This window comes from Drosophila santomea, chromosome X (genome assembly GCF_016746245.2).
Source record: "Drosophila santomea strain STO CAGO 1482 chromosome X, Prin_Dsan_1.1, whole genome shotgun sequence".
Lineage (NCBI taxonomy): Eukaryota > Metazoa > Arthropoda > Insecta > Diptera > Drosophilidae > Drosophila > Drosophila santomea.
The window spans coordinates 20,504,554-20,521,592 of record NC_053021.2 but is presented as its reverse complement, the minus strand read 5'-3'; the positions used below and the strand labels follow the sequence as shown (position 1 = coordinate 20,521,592).

Sequence of the window (17,039 nt, the reverse complement as noted above, 5' to 3'; positions counted from 1 at the left end):
TATAGAAAGTTTTATATAGTGAACATGATTTAATATGTGATATTAATCATGTCCATAATAATGGATTAAAACCTATTAATTTTTCAAATAAGCTTGACAAATATTCTAATCTAAGTAGCCATATAGTAAATTGGATAAATGGAATAAAAACGCTAATCACTGTGATCTTTTAAGCCATTTTTAACTTTTTAAGTTGATTTCACACCCAGGTGGTTAAGTCTATGTTCATAATTTACCTTTAATTATTTTTTAATATTATGCTGTTACGACCGCATTTAACAGGCCCATTTAAAATACTTTAGAATTTCATCTTTGAGGTTTAGTTTTGTGCACTGTTCCAGACACATGTTGATTTTATAATATATAGATAGCTGAGTATATCTGGGATGAACAGATACCATACCTCGAATAATTATGTGAATTTAGCTTGATACTTTAGGATAAAACTTTATTTGAAATAATCAAAATGCATGCGGGTATAAGTTAAAAATGCGTAACGTAGTCTGCAGGTGGTTGGATTTCTAGGACACAGGTCGGGAGTTGAAAACGCTCCAGTTTAGTGGCTGCCGCCGTTGGTGGTGCCATTGGCCTTGGGCTTCTGCTTGCCGGCGGCAATGAAAATGGTCACGTCCAGCTTGGTGGCCAGAGCTTTGAGCTCTACCTTGCCGGCCGGGCTCTTGCCCAGGATGACCACACTAGGGTCCACTTCGAGGACGCGGGCCAACTTGCCCAGAATGTCGGATTCGTTCAGTTGGATTACTCGCTTGTTGAGCGCCTTGATTGCGGGATCGGACTGCTGGCGGTTCATGCTCACGATCTGGGTGAGCAGAGTCTCCTGACCCACAACGCCCAACACAGAACTAAATGGGAAAAAACAAGAGGTTATAAACGATCGGAAAAAAGGGAAGGTGATCATACCCATCATCCTGGTCCACAACGGGCAGCTGGTCCACGCGGTGTTTCTTCATCAGGGCAATAGCCTCAGCCACCGTTGCATCCGACTTGAGAATGGCCGGGGGAACGGGCAGCTCCAACTCGGCGATGGCCAGGCTCCACCACCAGTGACCGTGCTCGTTTACCGGCTCCTTGAAGTTACGCGCCTCCATCCAGTTGTCCGACACAAACTTGGTCATGTAGTTGCGTATGCCATCGGGCAGAATGACCACGCACCGCTGGCCCTTCTTCAATTTGCGGGCATGCTGGAGGGCAGCGTGCATCGCTCCGCCACTGGAACCGCCGCACAGCAGACCCTCCTCCGCGTTCAGCCGTCTGCTCATGGGGAAACAGTCTGAGTCGCCGATTTTGGTCCACACATCCACGACGGTATCATCGAAAACGGTGGGCGGAAAGTCATAGCCAATGCCCTCCACCTCGTAGAATTGCACATCGGTCTTGTTGAGTTCAGAAGGTCGAGCCAGGATGGAGCCATAAGGATCCACGCCGACAATCTGGCAATTGGGAGCCTGCTCCTTAATCTTACGCCCAATACCACTAATAGTTCCCGCCGTGCCCGCGGAGACCACAATTAGGTCGACTTTGTTGTCCAGCTGCCACAGGATCTCGGCGGCAGTGCCATCGTAGTGAGCCAGCGGGTTGCCAGCGTTGCGATACTGATCCAAGACAATCGAGTTGGGCGTTTCCCGTTGCAGCTGCTGAGCAACGTAGATCAAACCCTCCGGCGAATCGTAGGCTGCCTCCGTGGGCGTACGTATGATCTTGGCCCCGAGAGTTCGCAGCGCGGACACCTTCTCGTTGGACATCTTCTCCGGCATCACGATTATGCACTTGTATCCCTTAACGGCACAGGCCATTGCCAGTCCAATACCCGTGTTTCCAGACGTTGGCTCTATGATGGTGAATCCTGGCTTGAGGAGACCCTGCTCCTCGGCGTCCTGCACCATGCGGTACCCAATGCGGTCCTTCACTGATCCTCCCGGATTAAGGAACTCACACTTGGCATCTGTAAAGAGGGAAGAGGCAATTAAAATGTGTGGATTTTCTAAAAGATATTGGGACACAACATTATTTCTATAATGTGGCGACATTTTCTATACAATACAGAACAATACAATATTAATAAATTGTAAAATTAAACTTAGATCTGTTAAATTATTATTAAGAGGACAAATTAAGCAAATCAGGGGTATGTCTTGGGTAAGAAAATAGAAACTAAGTCAGTGGCATTCATAGACCTACACATCTCGCACTCGATGCCCTCGCTGGCAGGAATGTTGTTCAACTTGACCAGTGGAGTGCATCCGATCACCTCGAGGATGTTGGGCGTAATCTGCTGGCGGTGGGCGATGCCCCGATGAATGTGGGGCGACTTCTCGGCGGTTCCCAGATGCCATTTGCACTTGGACGGCTTGCCGGGATCGATGAAGTCCGCGGGCCTCTCGTATGGCTTCGGTTGTGGCATCTCTGAAAGGAGGAAGGAATGAACATTAAAATGTGCCTGGGAATCACAAAAGCGGATGTTTCGGTAACTAACATGGTTCTGAAAATATAGAAATTAGTTAAAGCGATTTGCCGGCAAATTTAATTTTGCATTGATTAATTGCATAATTTAATACATTCGCAGAATATAGAATGTAAACTTTAGAACACAGTTTAAGAGTGTACTATTTTTTTCTAATGACAATTATGAGGAATCTATTGGGAAATTGGGAAAACCTTTGTAGACGCGTCAATATATCTCAACTCAATCTATCACCAACAAAGATACGATAAAATATATATTTAAAATTCGAATTTTGCTTAGGCTGCATATAGTGATAACAACATAACTTAAAAAAACTAATCTGCTGGCAATTCTGGTAAATTCGGAATTTGCAAAGGCTCGCTTGATTCTCGATTTTACAAACGCCAGATGGTGCCGGAGGACCTCCGATGACCCGTACCTTATCACCACAGATTCCGGTGTGCAAATAGGGGAAAAATCTCTATCAAAATACATTTTTTGTTGTCTCATTGCGACGAGGTTGCGAAATTGCGTGAGATTACTATTCAATCGAAAGCGAAAAGGTCGGGCCTCAAAAGCGATGACGTGACAAAACTTAAAGATATGAAAATCAGATGGAAACAGGAAGAGAAACTTCAGATAGACACATCTTATGAAGGGGTATTATTAATAAGAAAAACAAAAATAAGATTCTTAAGCTCAAGGCTTTGCTTATCACAATCAACGAATTTCCAAAATACACGAGGTTGTGCGAAAACTTCATTCGATTCGATTGGAAATCGATTTTCTGTGGAACGTGGTTCTCGGATTTTCCGTTCATTGATCTTTTTGTTTATTTTAAAGAATCACTTTCCAAGTCGAAGCCCTTTAACTTGGTAAGTAAATAGGGGTTTACTTTTTATAGATAAAGTTTCCAGGTGGCACTGATTGATTGCGCCATATACGACACGCCACTCGAAACCTATCACCAACAAAGTAAACTCAAATAAGGGAACATTTATTATATGAAAAGCTTTGCTATCTGTATATGGGGCCACGATTTGTAGGTATGTATGTATCTTTTGAACTCAGGACTAATGATAGGGTAGGTCGGAATCTGTAGTAGCGGCATGTTAAGGTAAGGTAATTAATTAAGGTAATTAGGTAAGGTTGAGCTCTATCTGAAATTAAGTAATATTTAGAGAGTTTAAACCACACTTTAACTATTTTTCATAAATTATAAAAATAAAATATTAAATCTGACGACATTAGTTAAATATAATTCTAATCAAAATATCAATTAGTCGCATTTTAAAATTTATATTTTGCACTAATGTTTATATTATTTCGTTTCTATTTCTTTCCGTGTAAAATCCCAACTATCCCGATTTTTCCTTTTTTTACTCTTTCTTGTTTATCTCCCCCTGCGTAGACATGCACACACACGCACTTTTCCATATGTACTACGTATATATTTGTTTCACAAGCACGCGGCTTCAAAATAGAACAACAAAAACAAAAACGAACGGCGAATATGTGAGAAAAAAAAACAACATACGAAATAACAAGCACATGTTTCTCTCTTTGTACTTGTATTTCGCCGGCTGGAAATTTGCCTATGACTTGCGTGCAGCAAGAAAGAGGCAGCACGAGGAACTTCGAATGAAAAGGATAAGGACGAATGCACTTTGCACAGTTCTTAGCTTCAGTTTAACTTACCGGTGCTGGTGATTAGCGACTCAGGAGCGACCAACTCAATACAGGACTGCGAGAAGCGACCGCTACGATGCTGCCAACGAAGGCAATTAACTAAAAATTCATTTTCTAACCAACGCAAACAACTTGCGCCGCCGGCAGAGACAGGGGCAGCGCACAGTGGTGCGCATATCCATCACAATATAGAACAACAGTGTGGCAAATATACATATGATTTATGGACATACTTTAAATAAATAATACTGATATGATTGCCGTTGCTTTAGTATTATTTTTTATATTCATTGAATTATACCCATTGCCTGTTATTTTCCTTTACCGGTGCATAAACTTACCTAATTTCTTAAGTCAGTCTAGATAGACCTAATATTATCTTTTATTAAGAATGATATGTTTTACTTTAAATGAATAATGTATATTGTGGTCCAAAATGATTATGATTGATTCAGTGTACTCATCCCATTGTAAAGGCGAGAATGAAACAGATAGTGATAACCGGTTTTCGCTCTCCCTCTTACACAGCATGGCTTGAGCTGCGATTTCCTGCACTGAAAATAAGTGGAGAATCTGAATACTCAGACTACGCAGTAATATCATATACATTTTCTAAATAAATTTTTAATTTGTTTTATTTAGTTTGTAACTTAATGCTGAAAAACAAATCAGTTTCTTACAGCATGTGCAAAGCTCTAAACTCTTTTACTTTGAACACGACCAACTCCCCTAAAACCGTAAATCAAGAACCAATTCATCAAAAACTGTAAAGCTCTAAATTATTTCAAACTTAGCTTTCACAAGAGAGGCAAGTTAAACATTTTTTAGTGTCGTTTACTACACTATAGAATGTTATAGCATTATACAGCACTGGATGCAAAGTTTTTTTTTTATAGCTCTTAATTAAGTCAACAAACCATAAAAATGTTATAGCATTGTATAGCACTGGATATAAATTTTTATTTTTTAAAGTTCTTAAGGAACTAAAAAAATTGTATAGCATAGCGGAATAATAATAATATGTAATATTATAGCATTATACAGCACTGAATTTTGTAAAGCTCTAAACTGCATACATACGTCAACAAACTGATGAGGTGCTCATTATTCAAAAGACAACTAATTTTAGTTATGGTTTGATTTTTAACACGTGATGTGGTGTAAATTATTAAAAGTAGTTGAATTAAATTGTTTATTACTTGGTATCAATTTCGCCTTATAACAAAGACCTTATCCTGCATACGGCAGGCTGCATATTAACGAACCGCACCAGAACAGTGTTGCACACTTAATTAATTAATTACTATAGACTATTTAAAATGTACTCATTTTACAAAATACAATAGAGAGGAAAATGTCCGAAGGGCCAAGAAAATATTTGTATAAAGCGTGAAGTGCGTATATTACAAATAGTGTATTATATGATTAACTCTAATGCATAACGCATTTCGTCACAAAAGTAGATATCAGAACTTTTTATTGTTAAAGGTCATGAATCTATTGCCGCGTTAAGCGGTGTTTTTTTTTAGATATTGTGAATTGTAACACTTTTAAAAGCATTGAAAATAGTTCGTTACTGAATTGCTTTAAATTGATTTATCTTTATAAGATTCAATTAATTTTTGCCATACTGAATTTCCCCCAAGAAGAAAACAATCTTAGGTTGTTATCCAACAGCACCAAAGCCGAGGCAGGCGTAACTCTATATTTAAAAATTGATTTAAAAAATGGTTATTAGGACTAGACCTATGTGCTCAGAAGGCGGCAGAGGCGATGACTTGCAGGGCCATGTAGGCGGTGGCGGCCACGGCCACGAAGAAGGCGATGGCTCGGGATGGCTGGGGCACCACGACCACGGCGTAGACCAGGGTGTGGACAATGCGGGCGATGCCCACGGCGCGGAACAGGTTGATGGCCAGGAAGGCGGCCGGATCGGTCAGAACGTAGAGCAGACCGATGGCGAAGAAGGGCAGGATGTTCTCCAGGTCGTTGCGATGGGCACGGCGCACACGCTCCACGTTCGGGTCGTCGAACTTGACCTTCAGCTTGGGGGACAACAGGTCCTCGGGGTTGGCGAAGGTCTGAAATCGAAGATAACGATTAGAAAACCATACTTTCTTAAAGCAATATGCTACCTAAATTCATATCATTTTGTACAACCCCCAAAGTCCATGTCTATATAAATGCGTGATCAATTCGAACCTGTCTTATCTACATTATCGCTATCCCCCGATTTGGCAAAGGGAATATTACATTTTATGTTATCTGAATTACCAGTGCCCCAGCCAGAAATGTGACGTATAACTAAAAACATAGTTAAATTATAATAAATAATAACATGCAATAGTAATAGCACATTTGACTATACATAAGTAAGTTGTTAATATTTGTATTTTTAAATCCAACAATCCTAACTGCGTTAAATATTATTTCAGAATTGTGGCACAGTAGTTTCTAGAATCTAGATGATCTCTAGAACATACAAAAATGATATTATAATAGTAATAGTTGATTATAACAGAGAACTCGTAACAGTCTTCTTACATATGTATATTCATATTTACTGTAATATTTGAAAGTATTTTTTATAAAAACTTTGTATTTTTATTTTGTTCAATTCACTTATTAGTAGTAAGTAACGAGTAGTTTTAAGTGACACATTTTGAATACTAATAGATTAAGTTACATTACTAATTATCACCGTTGTTAGTTAAAACCCAATAGCTTTCATCCTTACTAAATCGACTAATTTATTTCGTTAGACCCATTTAAACTTTCACTGGCGCGAGACTTTGACCCCACTGTGCGACCCGCTCGCCACCCAGCCCTTCTCCCTCACCTTTGTCTTGAACCGCTGCAAGCCTGTCAGCAGGCTCATCGCCAGCATTTTGATCACCAACACTCCGACCCAAAAGGCGAAGCTCTTGAAGACGGGATTTGCGAGGCTGAGCAGTTCCACGGGGCTGGTCATTGTGTGTGCTTTAACTATAATTTTATTATCTTTATATTAAACTTTGAATGTCTGTATTCTACAAGCTGTTCAATCGCCGCTAAAATATCAAGTGAGCAATACTCGGGTGCGCTTTTTTCTTTTATACCGGCAAACAAAAGCTCTCTTTACGGCGAATTAATAAGTTCTGAGGCAAAGAGAAAGAGAGAGAGAGAGAGAGAGTGAGAAAGCCTTTGAATTCGCAAAGTCAAAACGAAAAAAAAGTGTTTTTTGTGATGCAAATTAAATACAGCAGCGGTCGAAATGGTAGAGCAGCATAAGCCAAATACTGAATTTACACCCTAGATCGGCAAATACGTAGAGAAAAGAAAAGGTTGTGCTTAAATTTCCTACAACAAAATAATGTAAATATAATTCTTCAATGCGATCCATCTTTCCAATCTCTAAACTCAAGTAAACATTTTACAAAAATCACCTTCAACTGATCGCGAGTGTATGTAGAAACATGAATCCAAACCATTTACATGTAGATGCAATGTAGATAGTGCAGGATTGGGTTGATAAGCCCCATAAAACATAACTTACGGCCGTAAGGAAGCGCATCAGACCCGAGTAAATGCCCGCGGCGAAGATCTTGAGCACCAGTATCGCCGACCATCCCAGGTAGCACCGGAACACCTGGTTGTCCAGCGATATGAGTGCGGGATTGAGCATTTTGATAGCAACAGGTGTACTTGCATACTGAAATCGGTTGTAATCGGGTTGCGTTTGAAAACAGAAGCAGTCGATACCTTGTATATTGGGTATACTGATTTTTCTGAATTCTTGTCCTTAAAATTCCCAATCTGTTTTTCGCGTTTTATGATTTCGCTCGATCAAATAGATCAGCTAGTTTTCCTATATTATATTAAATTTTTTTTAATTTTTTTGAAAATTTATCTGAAGATATTGTTGTTCATCATATCAAAAAATATCGGTGTAGTATCTTTTCCGACCATAGTTCGCAATCACGCATAACCAGTTTTGCTGTCACTGTAAAGTTATGGCGATTAACTTTTAATAGAACTACAATGGAATGGGAATTGGCGCTAATTACCGTCAAATTGCTGAGACAAAAAGCTTGGCAAAGCTCAATTGGATTTCGTTCTGGTAGAAAAGCCTCGAAAAATGCATTTTCAAATTCGGAACGAAAATTCGGATTAATCAGAATATTATAGCGATAAGAATACTATAAATAGTAGTATGTGTTGAATCATATCAAAAGTTGCCTTCAAGCTGATAAGCCTATCGTAAATCCCATTAAGTCCCCGGGCTTTTGATAGTAAACAATATTATACTCCTACCAGTCTAATTCCTGACTTGTCTTAAAAAAAATACTTCTTTGGTTATAAGTGGGGCACTCGAAGTATGTTAAGAAAAACCGGTTTAACCTGTGGCATAAATATTCTAAAGGGAACTAATTGTAAAATCATAACCGGTTATAGAAAGATTTCTTCATAATAATAATAACAACACCCCTCTTAAATTTTTTAAAATTACCTTAACATAGGGGATATAATTACTTCAGTCAGGAGACTCTTTTGACGACATAAATTCCAAGTCGATCTTATCTTGTTTATCAGTTTAAACTATAACTACATGTACTATATATAAGTTCGGATGGCGATGCGAGCTTTCCCCATTGCTTTTAAATTGTATTTAAAAACAAAGTAAAAGAAACTAGCCTTCGAAACAAACTCTAATATTATTTATGTAGTGGATCAAAAATATTATTTTTTTTTAATTGAAATTCTGTCTGACTTAAACATTTCAATTCCAATTTTCAGATCAGAAATTTTGCAATTTCAACTTCACATCTAATTAATACTCATAATCCACTTTGAAGTTCTCATAAAGTCCATAAAAATAATGCCCACACATTAATCATGAGTTGAGGAAGTGATTTTCTCCGTAGAATTGTTGCCCAAATCATATGTTTTCCATTATCCACTTGGTTGGCATCGGAAAATTGGCGACCCGTTGGCCCCAATTCCGCGAAATAGCTCCGATCTTGGGCCCCAAAGGTTAGGCAGCAAATTTGGGGTAATGGTAATGGTAATGCGAGCACAATGAGTCCGATTCCATAGGGCTGCTACTGCCCAATGCCCAATGCCCACCCACCGGCACAGAGCATGCATGCAGATAGCGTCATTATGCTCCACTCAATCAAGCTGTAAGGGATGGGGGTTCGAGTGCAGCTGGCAGCGGAAAACGCAGACGGTGTCCACTTCAGAGATGGAACCGAGAGGTGGGCGGATGCACAGCGATGGGAACAAGAATGAAAAGCCTATTTCCTAAGTGTAATTAATTAATTTCGCTGGCTGGGCCCAACTGCGACCAACTGCAGCCGCATTCGCCTGCCATCTGACATCTGACATCCATTCGAATCAGATTCAGATTCAGTTTGTCCAGCGCTCTGCCGTCGCGAACACGCTCCAAAGAGGCCAATCGGAAGAATTCGAAAGTTTCTTGAGTTGCGCCACCCACATTTTCAAACTGGACCACATTTTCGAGGACTGTCAGCGGCAGCAATTTCACAAAATGTCTCACGGCGAGCGGAAAGGCCGCCTCAATGTGGTCAAGTTTCTGGAGCTGGTAAAGGACTTTTTTTTCAAGTGATCGATCCCAAGTGACAACTAGATAAAACGCAAAAATAAACGAAAGCATAAATAAACGAAGGAAATTAGAATTCTAAACTGCATCGCGTATGCTTACCAAACAAATGTTTGTTTTTTAAAAACTACTTGCAAATTACAAGGAAAAACGCATCAGAAATGAAAATCCCCCTTACATTTCCAGGGTTTTGCGGTAGCGTGTCTAGTGCTCCACTTCTACAGCTTCAACGATCGCGATATAATGACCTCGTTCCTGGCCACTGGCACCTTCACGGGCTACATCATAGTGGTCATCGGGGTCTTTGCAGGTATGCCTTAATTGGGCATAATGGGATCCTTAACCATCCTAGTGCCTTAAAAATACTAATACATGTTATAAGCATTTCACATCCTCCAAAAACACACTTGAGCACACAAATCTACTTAAGATACCTCGTGTATTGCAGGTGTTCTGATGCGGGCACCCATACACAAGCGCATCGATATATTCTTCAGCGTCCTGGGCTGCACCTTGTTCGTGGCCAGCGGGGTGTTCATCATAGAGGCCTGGGAGTTCTCCTTCCGGACCCGAACTCGGGATCTCGCGCTCATCAAGGCCTCGCTGTCCATCGTGAATGGGGTGCTGTTCGGATTCGATGCGGTGTTCACATTTCGCGACAAGTGAATCGTGTATCGTTCACTTTCAAACGGAGACCACTGGCCAAGTCCTCTGGAGCTCCTTTAGTATGCATTTAATAGCTTGTAAGGTTATACATTTCTTTCCGATTTAGCTGGCCATTCCGCCAATCATACAAACAACCAACTGTTAACGTTAATCTTTATATTTAAGTGTTTTTTTTTTGTCTCAATAAAAAGTAATTCACCATCGCTCAATTAGTCATACAAGAAAGCTAGAGTCAATACTCCCGACTGTGTGGCAGTCCCGGTACTCAGGTAATCGTTTAAAAAGCGGGACATCCGACACAATACATTTGCAATACGGTTTTCTAAAATAGTCCTCATAATTACAGTACAAGTAATTCAATTGGAAATATAAAAAGGTCTAGAAAATCAATTTAAACTTAGGTGGTAAGGTGGCCAGCTTTTCCTGCTTGTTTTCGGGGAATTCGATATCCGAACTCGTAGCTGGAGCTGGTCACATACCAAATTCGATAGCCCTAGCTAAATTGGATCGCGAGATGCAGGTGTTTGCGGAACATAGAATTCTGGGGGCCTCGTGCATCGTCGAGCGCAAAACGAGAGTACCAGGCACAATGGGACACAAATGAAGGTGAGCTGGCGGCCCATTTTGTTGACATCGTAATAGTAGTTAGCGTATAATTTCTTTTTTTTTTTTATTGTGTTTTCGTTCTTCTTCTAGCTTTTGGATTTACTGATAAACGTGAGACCGCGCTTGGCTTTGTTATTCTTTTTGCTGAGTTCCACCGACGAGCTTGTTGTTATCGTTAGGCTGGGCATCTTTGGATGTCGGTTGTGTGTGGTGCTGAGTGGTGTGCAAGTGTAGGGGAGTGGAGCGCTCCTAGGCAGAGTTGTGGATGTTGAGGCGGAAGATGTCGTGGGCCACGAAGAAGGTGCCTGCGTTGGCCTTCAGGACAAAGACCTGCGAGTAGGCGTGTGGGGGATCGTCATCGCACTGCAAAACAATATAACCACAAATATGTTAATAAATGCCCAGCATTTAAAGTATCGTTTAAAGTCAATAACAAGCGTGCGAAAAAACAATTTCAACGTTTTGAGTTAGAAATGAAAGGAGTACACACAGTTTCAAGCCGAGGTCAGAGCAAAAGGGTGTACAGCTGGCAGTCGATTGATCGTGAGCAGGTGCGTGTTCACTGTACAGTTTCCGCTCAAAGAATGGAACTTAACTTGACAACACTTTTATTAAAAAATGAGACTTTAATCTAAATGTTCCAGCAAAAATAATATTCACGTTTCCTACCGATACTTGAATATATTGAACTTGAAAATATTACGGTGTATAAAGTCTACGAATTTTCTCATCTGTTTAATATCAGTTTCATTCGAAATGGAACATATGTTCTACTATTAAAGAACAAAGTATTACAATTTCAATAGTTCTGATCTTCTTAATTTCATAATTCGTATAGCTAAACTTTCAGACACCGTTTTGAGGCAAATTGAAATAAGCAATTTGGGATATTTACAATTTACTTTTTGATGAATCATGAGTTCAAATAACAATATGAAAGTTCAGGCTAGTAAATGGGTATTGTGCTTGGTAACAGATGAAAAGGCAGTATTAAGAACAATTATAAGAGTAATATCAGTGAGTTTTGAAGCATATAAAATTATAAAGAAAACATATTTGTTTCAAACCCGTTTAGTTGGAAATGTACAGCAAAATATTACAAATTTGTATTGAGTGCGTACAAAAATCGTTTGTGTTACATTAAGATGGCAATAATAGGAGGTTCCAGTTTCCCAGCGACCAACCGAAGTGGTTAGAAAGAACATTAGAAAATCCAACTCAAAATCAACGAAAACCATGCACGAAATGAAATGCGCAACATTTTGATTCGGTTAATTATCGTTGGGCATTCACGTACTGTGAGGATAATTAGAAGAAATTGGACGACGACGAGACGCCAAGGATAAATATTTTTTTTTTGGTATGTGTGGGCGGAGTGGCGTGGCTGGGCGGCATAAGGTCGGCAAACAGCAGAACTATCTTATCGGTTAGATATTGTTTTCTTTCGTTTTTTAACTGGGTCTTGTCTCTGCATCTCTGCTGGCTGATCGTTTGGCTGCTGATCTCGATCTCGATCTCGATCTCGATTTACACATATATGGCCGAGCGCTGGAATCTGTAGACTGGGCGTGGCAGATCGGGGTCGCTGGCGCTACACATCGTGCAGCGACAGCCGAAATATATCGTGCTGCACAAAGAAACTGCCGCCCACCGGCTTCAATACGAAGGTCTGAATGTAGGCATGCGGCTGATCCTCGTCGGTCTGCATTGGTTTTGACATTTGCGTTCGTTTTTTTAATAACCAGAGTTCAGATATACGATATACGATTCAGGTGGCTTGTAATGAATAAGTGATGTAGCGGCGGTCGGCAAATAGCACTGCCCTTACGACTCTACGGAAGCATGATGAATGATTTCATATCTAAAGTGATGAGCGATTGAATTTGGATTATACCCATTTCTAACAATATGGTATCATAAAAAACATTGACGCAATTGTTCTTTTTTAAAAGGTAGTAGGTAGTATAATAAAAATTGATGTGTATTCAAACTCATTCGTATTGCAATGGAAAATATGCATATGTATCTCAGAAAGCAGAATACTTCATGGAATAAAAAAGTGGCAGGCTTCAACAAAAGCAGATGAAAAACAAATAAATGGAAAACATTGCGAAATAAAAGTATTTCTCTTGCGTCAGTCAAAACAAAACATTTTAGCGGCTCTATATGTTACAAAAATATGATTGTTAAGCATTTACGTGTTGAAAAACTCAACACGAAATGGGAAAATTAAAAAGTAAAGCGATTCATTTGATCGGCAGTGCTAATATTGTAACCGCCGCCGCTGGCAGTCTATGACAGCGAGTTAGGGACATTTTTTCTGAATGAGAATGCTGGTTTTACCTGTAGTCTTCCAAGGACGTTGATCAGAACTCCGCCATCGAAGGTAGGCTGCGAGTCCACTGTGGTTATCACTCTGGTAATCTTCTGAAAGCTCAGACTCTGCGGGAATACAAAGGGAATGTAAGATATTATACATATACTCAAAAGGCTGTATATAATCAGAACTTACCTGAACTTTTTCCAGAATCTTGGGTGCTCCCTGTATTTGGTGGCCCTCAAAGGTCATGAAAGAGTCGGTAGCCTGAAAGTAAAAAAATAAGTAAATATTATCATTCAAAACTAAATTAGTTAGACAATTTTTAGTATTTTTCATTTTATAATTTTTAATTTTTTGGTTTAATTTTTTGACAAAGAAAAACAAAATGAATTCAGTTTTTCCAAGTAATTGGTGCAATTTGTTCAGTGCCTTTCGTGTATATATTTTGGGTTCTATCGTGCTGCCCTCAGTTGTATGTTGGCCATATATTTCGTATGTGTGTATTTATTTATGCGAACATGGGCGTAATGTGTCACTCGAAACTTCGAGAATCGAACGCTGTCCCCGCCCCTATCATCCATTCATCCTATTCTCCCAATATCCCGATATGCCGGCCATATATCTCCAGCTGCTTTTTCGCGCTCTTTTTCGCATTGCAACAGTTTTCTTTTCGTTTTTTGCTGAAAGGAGGCGGAATTTTTCAAGGGCGCGCCGCGCGTCACCTGTGCGTGTGAGTGGGATGGCAAGAGATAAATGCGTAGGTGAAAGAGGAGACGGGGATAAAGGAGAGATGAAAGGCGATGAGCAGCAGCGGGAAGAGCAACAACACTTACGCTGTAGAAATTAACCACGTTCGCCCGATTCGCCGGGTCATCGAATATCGCATAGTACTGCTGCACAAATCCCTTGCCAATGTCCTCGTACTGTGGATTAAGCGACATTTCACTTCAAGTATAGGCGGTACGCTCAAAGGTAATGGGGGAATCTGATCCGATCCGATCGTGACGACACGATTAATTTAAAACAAAACCAAATGAAATCAACCAAATTCGCTCAGATCAGCACTCGTTGTTAGCGCTGGAACAACATTGATTTCTGCGCGACACTATCGATGGCTGCTCTAGGTAATTATCGATTACAACGTGCTAGCAAGGACTGCAACCCGATGTGCTTCCTAAACAGTAATTTGAAATACTTAAAAATCTTCTCTGACATTATCAGGTAAATTAACACAACGCAACCAGGCATAACACTTTAATAAATGGAAAAACTTTTTTGTTTTTCCTATTTTATTTTTCGGGAGGAATGTTAATTTACTTATTTGTAACTAGTCATATTTAAGCTGAGGGAATTTACAATCCATTTTGATGTTTTAAAATGTTGTAATTTGGTAATGCCATCTGTTAGCACTTTAAAAATAAACAAATGGGAATTTTTTAAGCTGATATTCATAATTCATTGCGATTTGTATTAAGTTCTGCGATTACGATTACGATTCAGATTTCGATTTCGATTCAACAATTATGGTTACCATTTACATTACGGCGTTACGTAGTATATACTGTATAAAAACCAAAACCAATTCTTAGTTTGTTAAAATTGTTATTTTTAGATATAAAAAGTTTCTCTTTTAAGCTTACCAACTGGATTGATAACGATATCAATTAGAGTGGCCCTCAAATGCTGCGCAACAGGTGTCGCCCGCTCTGGTCACACTGGCTGTGCGTGTGCATTGCAGTAGGAAAATTTGGGTGGCGGAAAAAAAGGATTGGTGTTCCACGTAGAGCGTTGCTTTTAACGCAGCACGATTCGTGACGATGCTCACCACATTAACGGACCTCGCCCGCCTGTGCAGGATTTGCCTGCGTCACCTGCGGGATCGCGACACCCAGTGTCCCGATCCGCGACTCATCGCGATTCTGCAGAAGTTCCTGGACATCGACATTAAGCAGCAGCCGCAGGGATTTCCCACGGAGATCTGCAACCTGTGCCACAACGCGGTGGTCTACTTTGAAGAGCTGCGCCAAGTGGCCAGGGAATCCAGCCAGAAGCTCAGCGAATGGCAGCCAATGGACATTGCGGTCGACAGGGTGGATATATATGTCCTTTGCGGCTGGTTAAACCTGTATTAAAACTTTCTTAGGGCTTTCGTAGGTGAAGGAGGAGCCGCCGGACGAAGGACTCGGAGAAAACCCAGAGGAAAAGCACCAGGAACTGGAGGAAGAGCAGGAAAAGCGTTTGGACAGCCTGCAGGTAGAGCTTGCGGAGAAGCAGGAGGATCAGGAGGAGACGCTCGACGACCGTGAGGATGAGGAGTATCAAGATGAGTACCAGAACAGCCAGCAACAGCTTAGTCAAACCGCTGGCAGCAAACGGCGCGCTGGCCTGGCCTGCGATCAGTGCGGCAAGCAGGTGTATAAGCTACCGTACTTGGAGGCCCACATCCGCAGCGTCCATCAGGGCTACTCGAAACCCTTCTTGTGCCGCAGCTGCGACAAGTGCTTCACTCGCTACGAGCAGCTGCGCTCTCACATGCGCAACGCCCATCCCCAGCTGGAGCAGCTGCAGCAGGAGCTGCGCGACCTCATCTGCGAGCTGTGCAACCGGCAGTATAGCACGAAGAATGCCTTGGGCGAGCATTTGAAGCGTCATGCCCAGCGCAAGGAGCACGTGTGCGAGCACTGTGGCGTGGCCAAGGTGACCAGAACGGAGCTACTGACCCACCTGCGCACTCACAATCCCACCTGGGAGCGCTTCAAGTGCGAGCAGTGTCCGCAACTGTTTCGCCACAAGAGCGCCATTAGCCGGCACGTTCGGGTGGTTCACGAGGGCCAGCGGAGGTTCCAGTGCGGTCATTGTGAGAAAAAGTTTGGCACGCATGCATCGCAGGTGCGGCACGAGCGGTTGCACACGGAACCCACGGGCTCAGGAGAGGCAGGAATGGCCGAGGAATGGCCCTTTGCCTGCGTTCATTGCCAGAAGCCCTGCGTTTCGCGACAAACCCTCGAGTTGCATCTAAGAAGGCACGGCGCGAGAAAGACGCACAGGAAAAGAAGGGAGCAGAGTCAGGAGAGTGAAGAGCAGGAGGAGCACGATCGTGATCGGGATCAGGAGGCTCGGGAAGTCCATCAGGAGCAGCTTCGCAAGAAGAAAAAGCTACGGCAGAGGGATCTCGCCGTGGAAATCCACCCAAATGAGGCAGCCAAGCAGGCGAACAAACGGCACAATGGGAGTCAACAAGGTGAAGAGTCCCACAATCCGAAACAGGATCCTCTGCAGGAGAGTCAATGCAAACTAGAGCAGGAGGATGCACTCGATCCGGAATGGCAGCACAAATTAGAGCAGGACGCAGAATCGCAAGACGTGGTGCGACTGGAAGAGCAGTTCCATGACCATAAACTAAGCCCTTCGAAAGCCTTATGATCAACCATAACTATCCATATATATCCAATGAGTTCCCATGCAAATATCTGGGCTGGGATCTGTGCTGAGTGTTCTATGGTGTGCGGCACATTGGCGAACATTTTTAAATATCTTACTTTCAAGACACTTAAGCATTGCTGCTACAATGTATTTAATAGTTATAACTACCCGTTTATGAAATATTTTAAGTTGTTAGGGTTCCGTTCCCTTCATATATTTGAATTATCCTTGGAGAATAAAATTGTTGATAATTGCTCTGATATTCGGATGTA

General features: G+C 41.4%; 5 protein-coding genes across 6 annotated transcripts; 2 read left to right on the top strand and 3 right to left on the bottom strand.

Annotated features, from left to right (window-relative positions):
- Positions 1 to 421: 421 nt before the first annotated feature.
- Positions 422 to 4,290, bottom strand: LOC120456000 (cystathionine beta-synthase). Its single transcript, XM_039642556.1, has 4 exons — positions 4,160 to 4,290; positions 2,197 to 2,421; positions 919 to 1,960; positions 422 to 860 (listed from the first exon to the last, which is right to left on the bottom strand). Exons 2-4 carry the CDS (start codon positions 2,417 to 2,419, stop codon positions 557 to 559), a joined length of 1,569 nt encoding a protein of 522 aa, XP_039498490.1. The 5' UTR covers positions 2,420 to 2,421; positions 4,160 to 4,290; the 3' UTR covers positions 422 to 556.
- Positions 4,291 to 5,813: 1,523 nt separating this feature from the next.
- On the bottom strand, positions 5,814 to 7,839 carry LOC120456001 (microsomal glutathione S-transferase 1). 2 transcript variants are annotated; one of them, XM_039642558.2, is made up of 2 exons: positions 7,686 to 7,839; positions 5,814 to 6,231 (listed from the first exon to the last, which is right to left on the bottom strand). In XM_039642558.2, exons 1-2 carry the CDS (start codon positions 7,812 to 7,814, stop codon positions 5,905 to 5,907), a joined length of 456 nt encoding a protein of 151 aa, XP_039498492.1. In that variant the 5' UTR covers positions 7,815 to 7,839; the 3' UTR covers positions 5,814 to 5,904. The 2 variants fall into 2 exon arrangements, with proteins under 2 accessions (XP_039498492.1, XP_039498491.1); XM_039642557.2 differs by lacking the exon at positions 7,686 to 7,839 and adding an exon at positions 6,990 to 7,216.
- A 1,162-nt stretch (positions 7,840 to 9,001) lies between these two features.
- LOC120456328 lies at positions 9,002 to 11,136 on the top strand. Its single transcript, XM_039643096.1, has 3 exons — positions 9,002 to 9,734; positions 9,939 to 10,062; positions 10,201 to 11,136. Exons 1-3 carry the CDS (start codon positions 9,681 to 9,683, stop codon positions 10,416 to 10,418), a joined length of 396 nt encoding a protein of 131 aa, XP_039499030.1. The 5' UTR covers positions 9,002 to 9,680; the 3' UTR covers positions 10,419 to 11,136.
- Positions 11,072 to 14,438, bottom strand: LOC120456330 (probable nuclear transport factor 2). Its single transcript, XM_039643097.2, has 4 exons — positions 14,178 to 14,438; positions 13,537 to 13,608; positions 13,368 to 13,466; positions 11,072 to 11,387 (listed from the first exon to the last, which is right to left on the bottom strand). Exons 1-4 carry the CDS (start codon positions 14,283 to 14,285, stop codon positions 11,274 to 11,276), a joined length of 393 nt encoding a protein of 130 aa, XP_039499031.1. The 5' UTR covers positions 14,286 to 14,438; the 3' UTR covers positions 11,072 to 11,273.
- Positions 14,439 to 15,039: 601 nt separating this feature from the next.
- On the top strand, positions 15,040 to 17,002 carry LOC120455668 (zinc finger protein 135). Its single transcript, XM_039642063.2, has 2 exons — positions 15,040 to 15,434; positions 15,499 to 17,002. The coding sequence occupies exons 1-2, from the start codon at positions 15,162 to 15,164 to the stop codon at positions 16,765 to 16,767; spliced, it is 1,542 nt and encodes a 513-aa protein (XP_039497997.1). The 5' UTR covers positions 15,040 to 15,161; the 3' UTR covers positions 16,768 to 17,002.
- Positions 17,003 to 17,039: the final 37 nt, after the last annotated feature.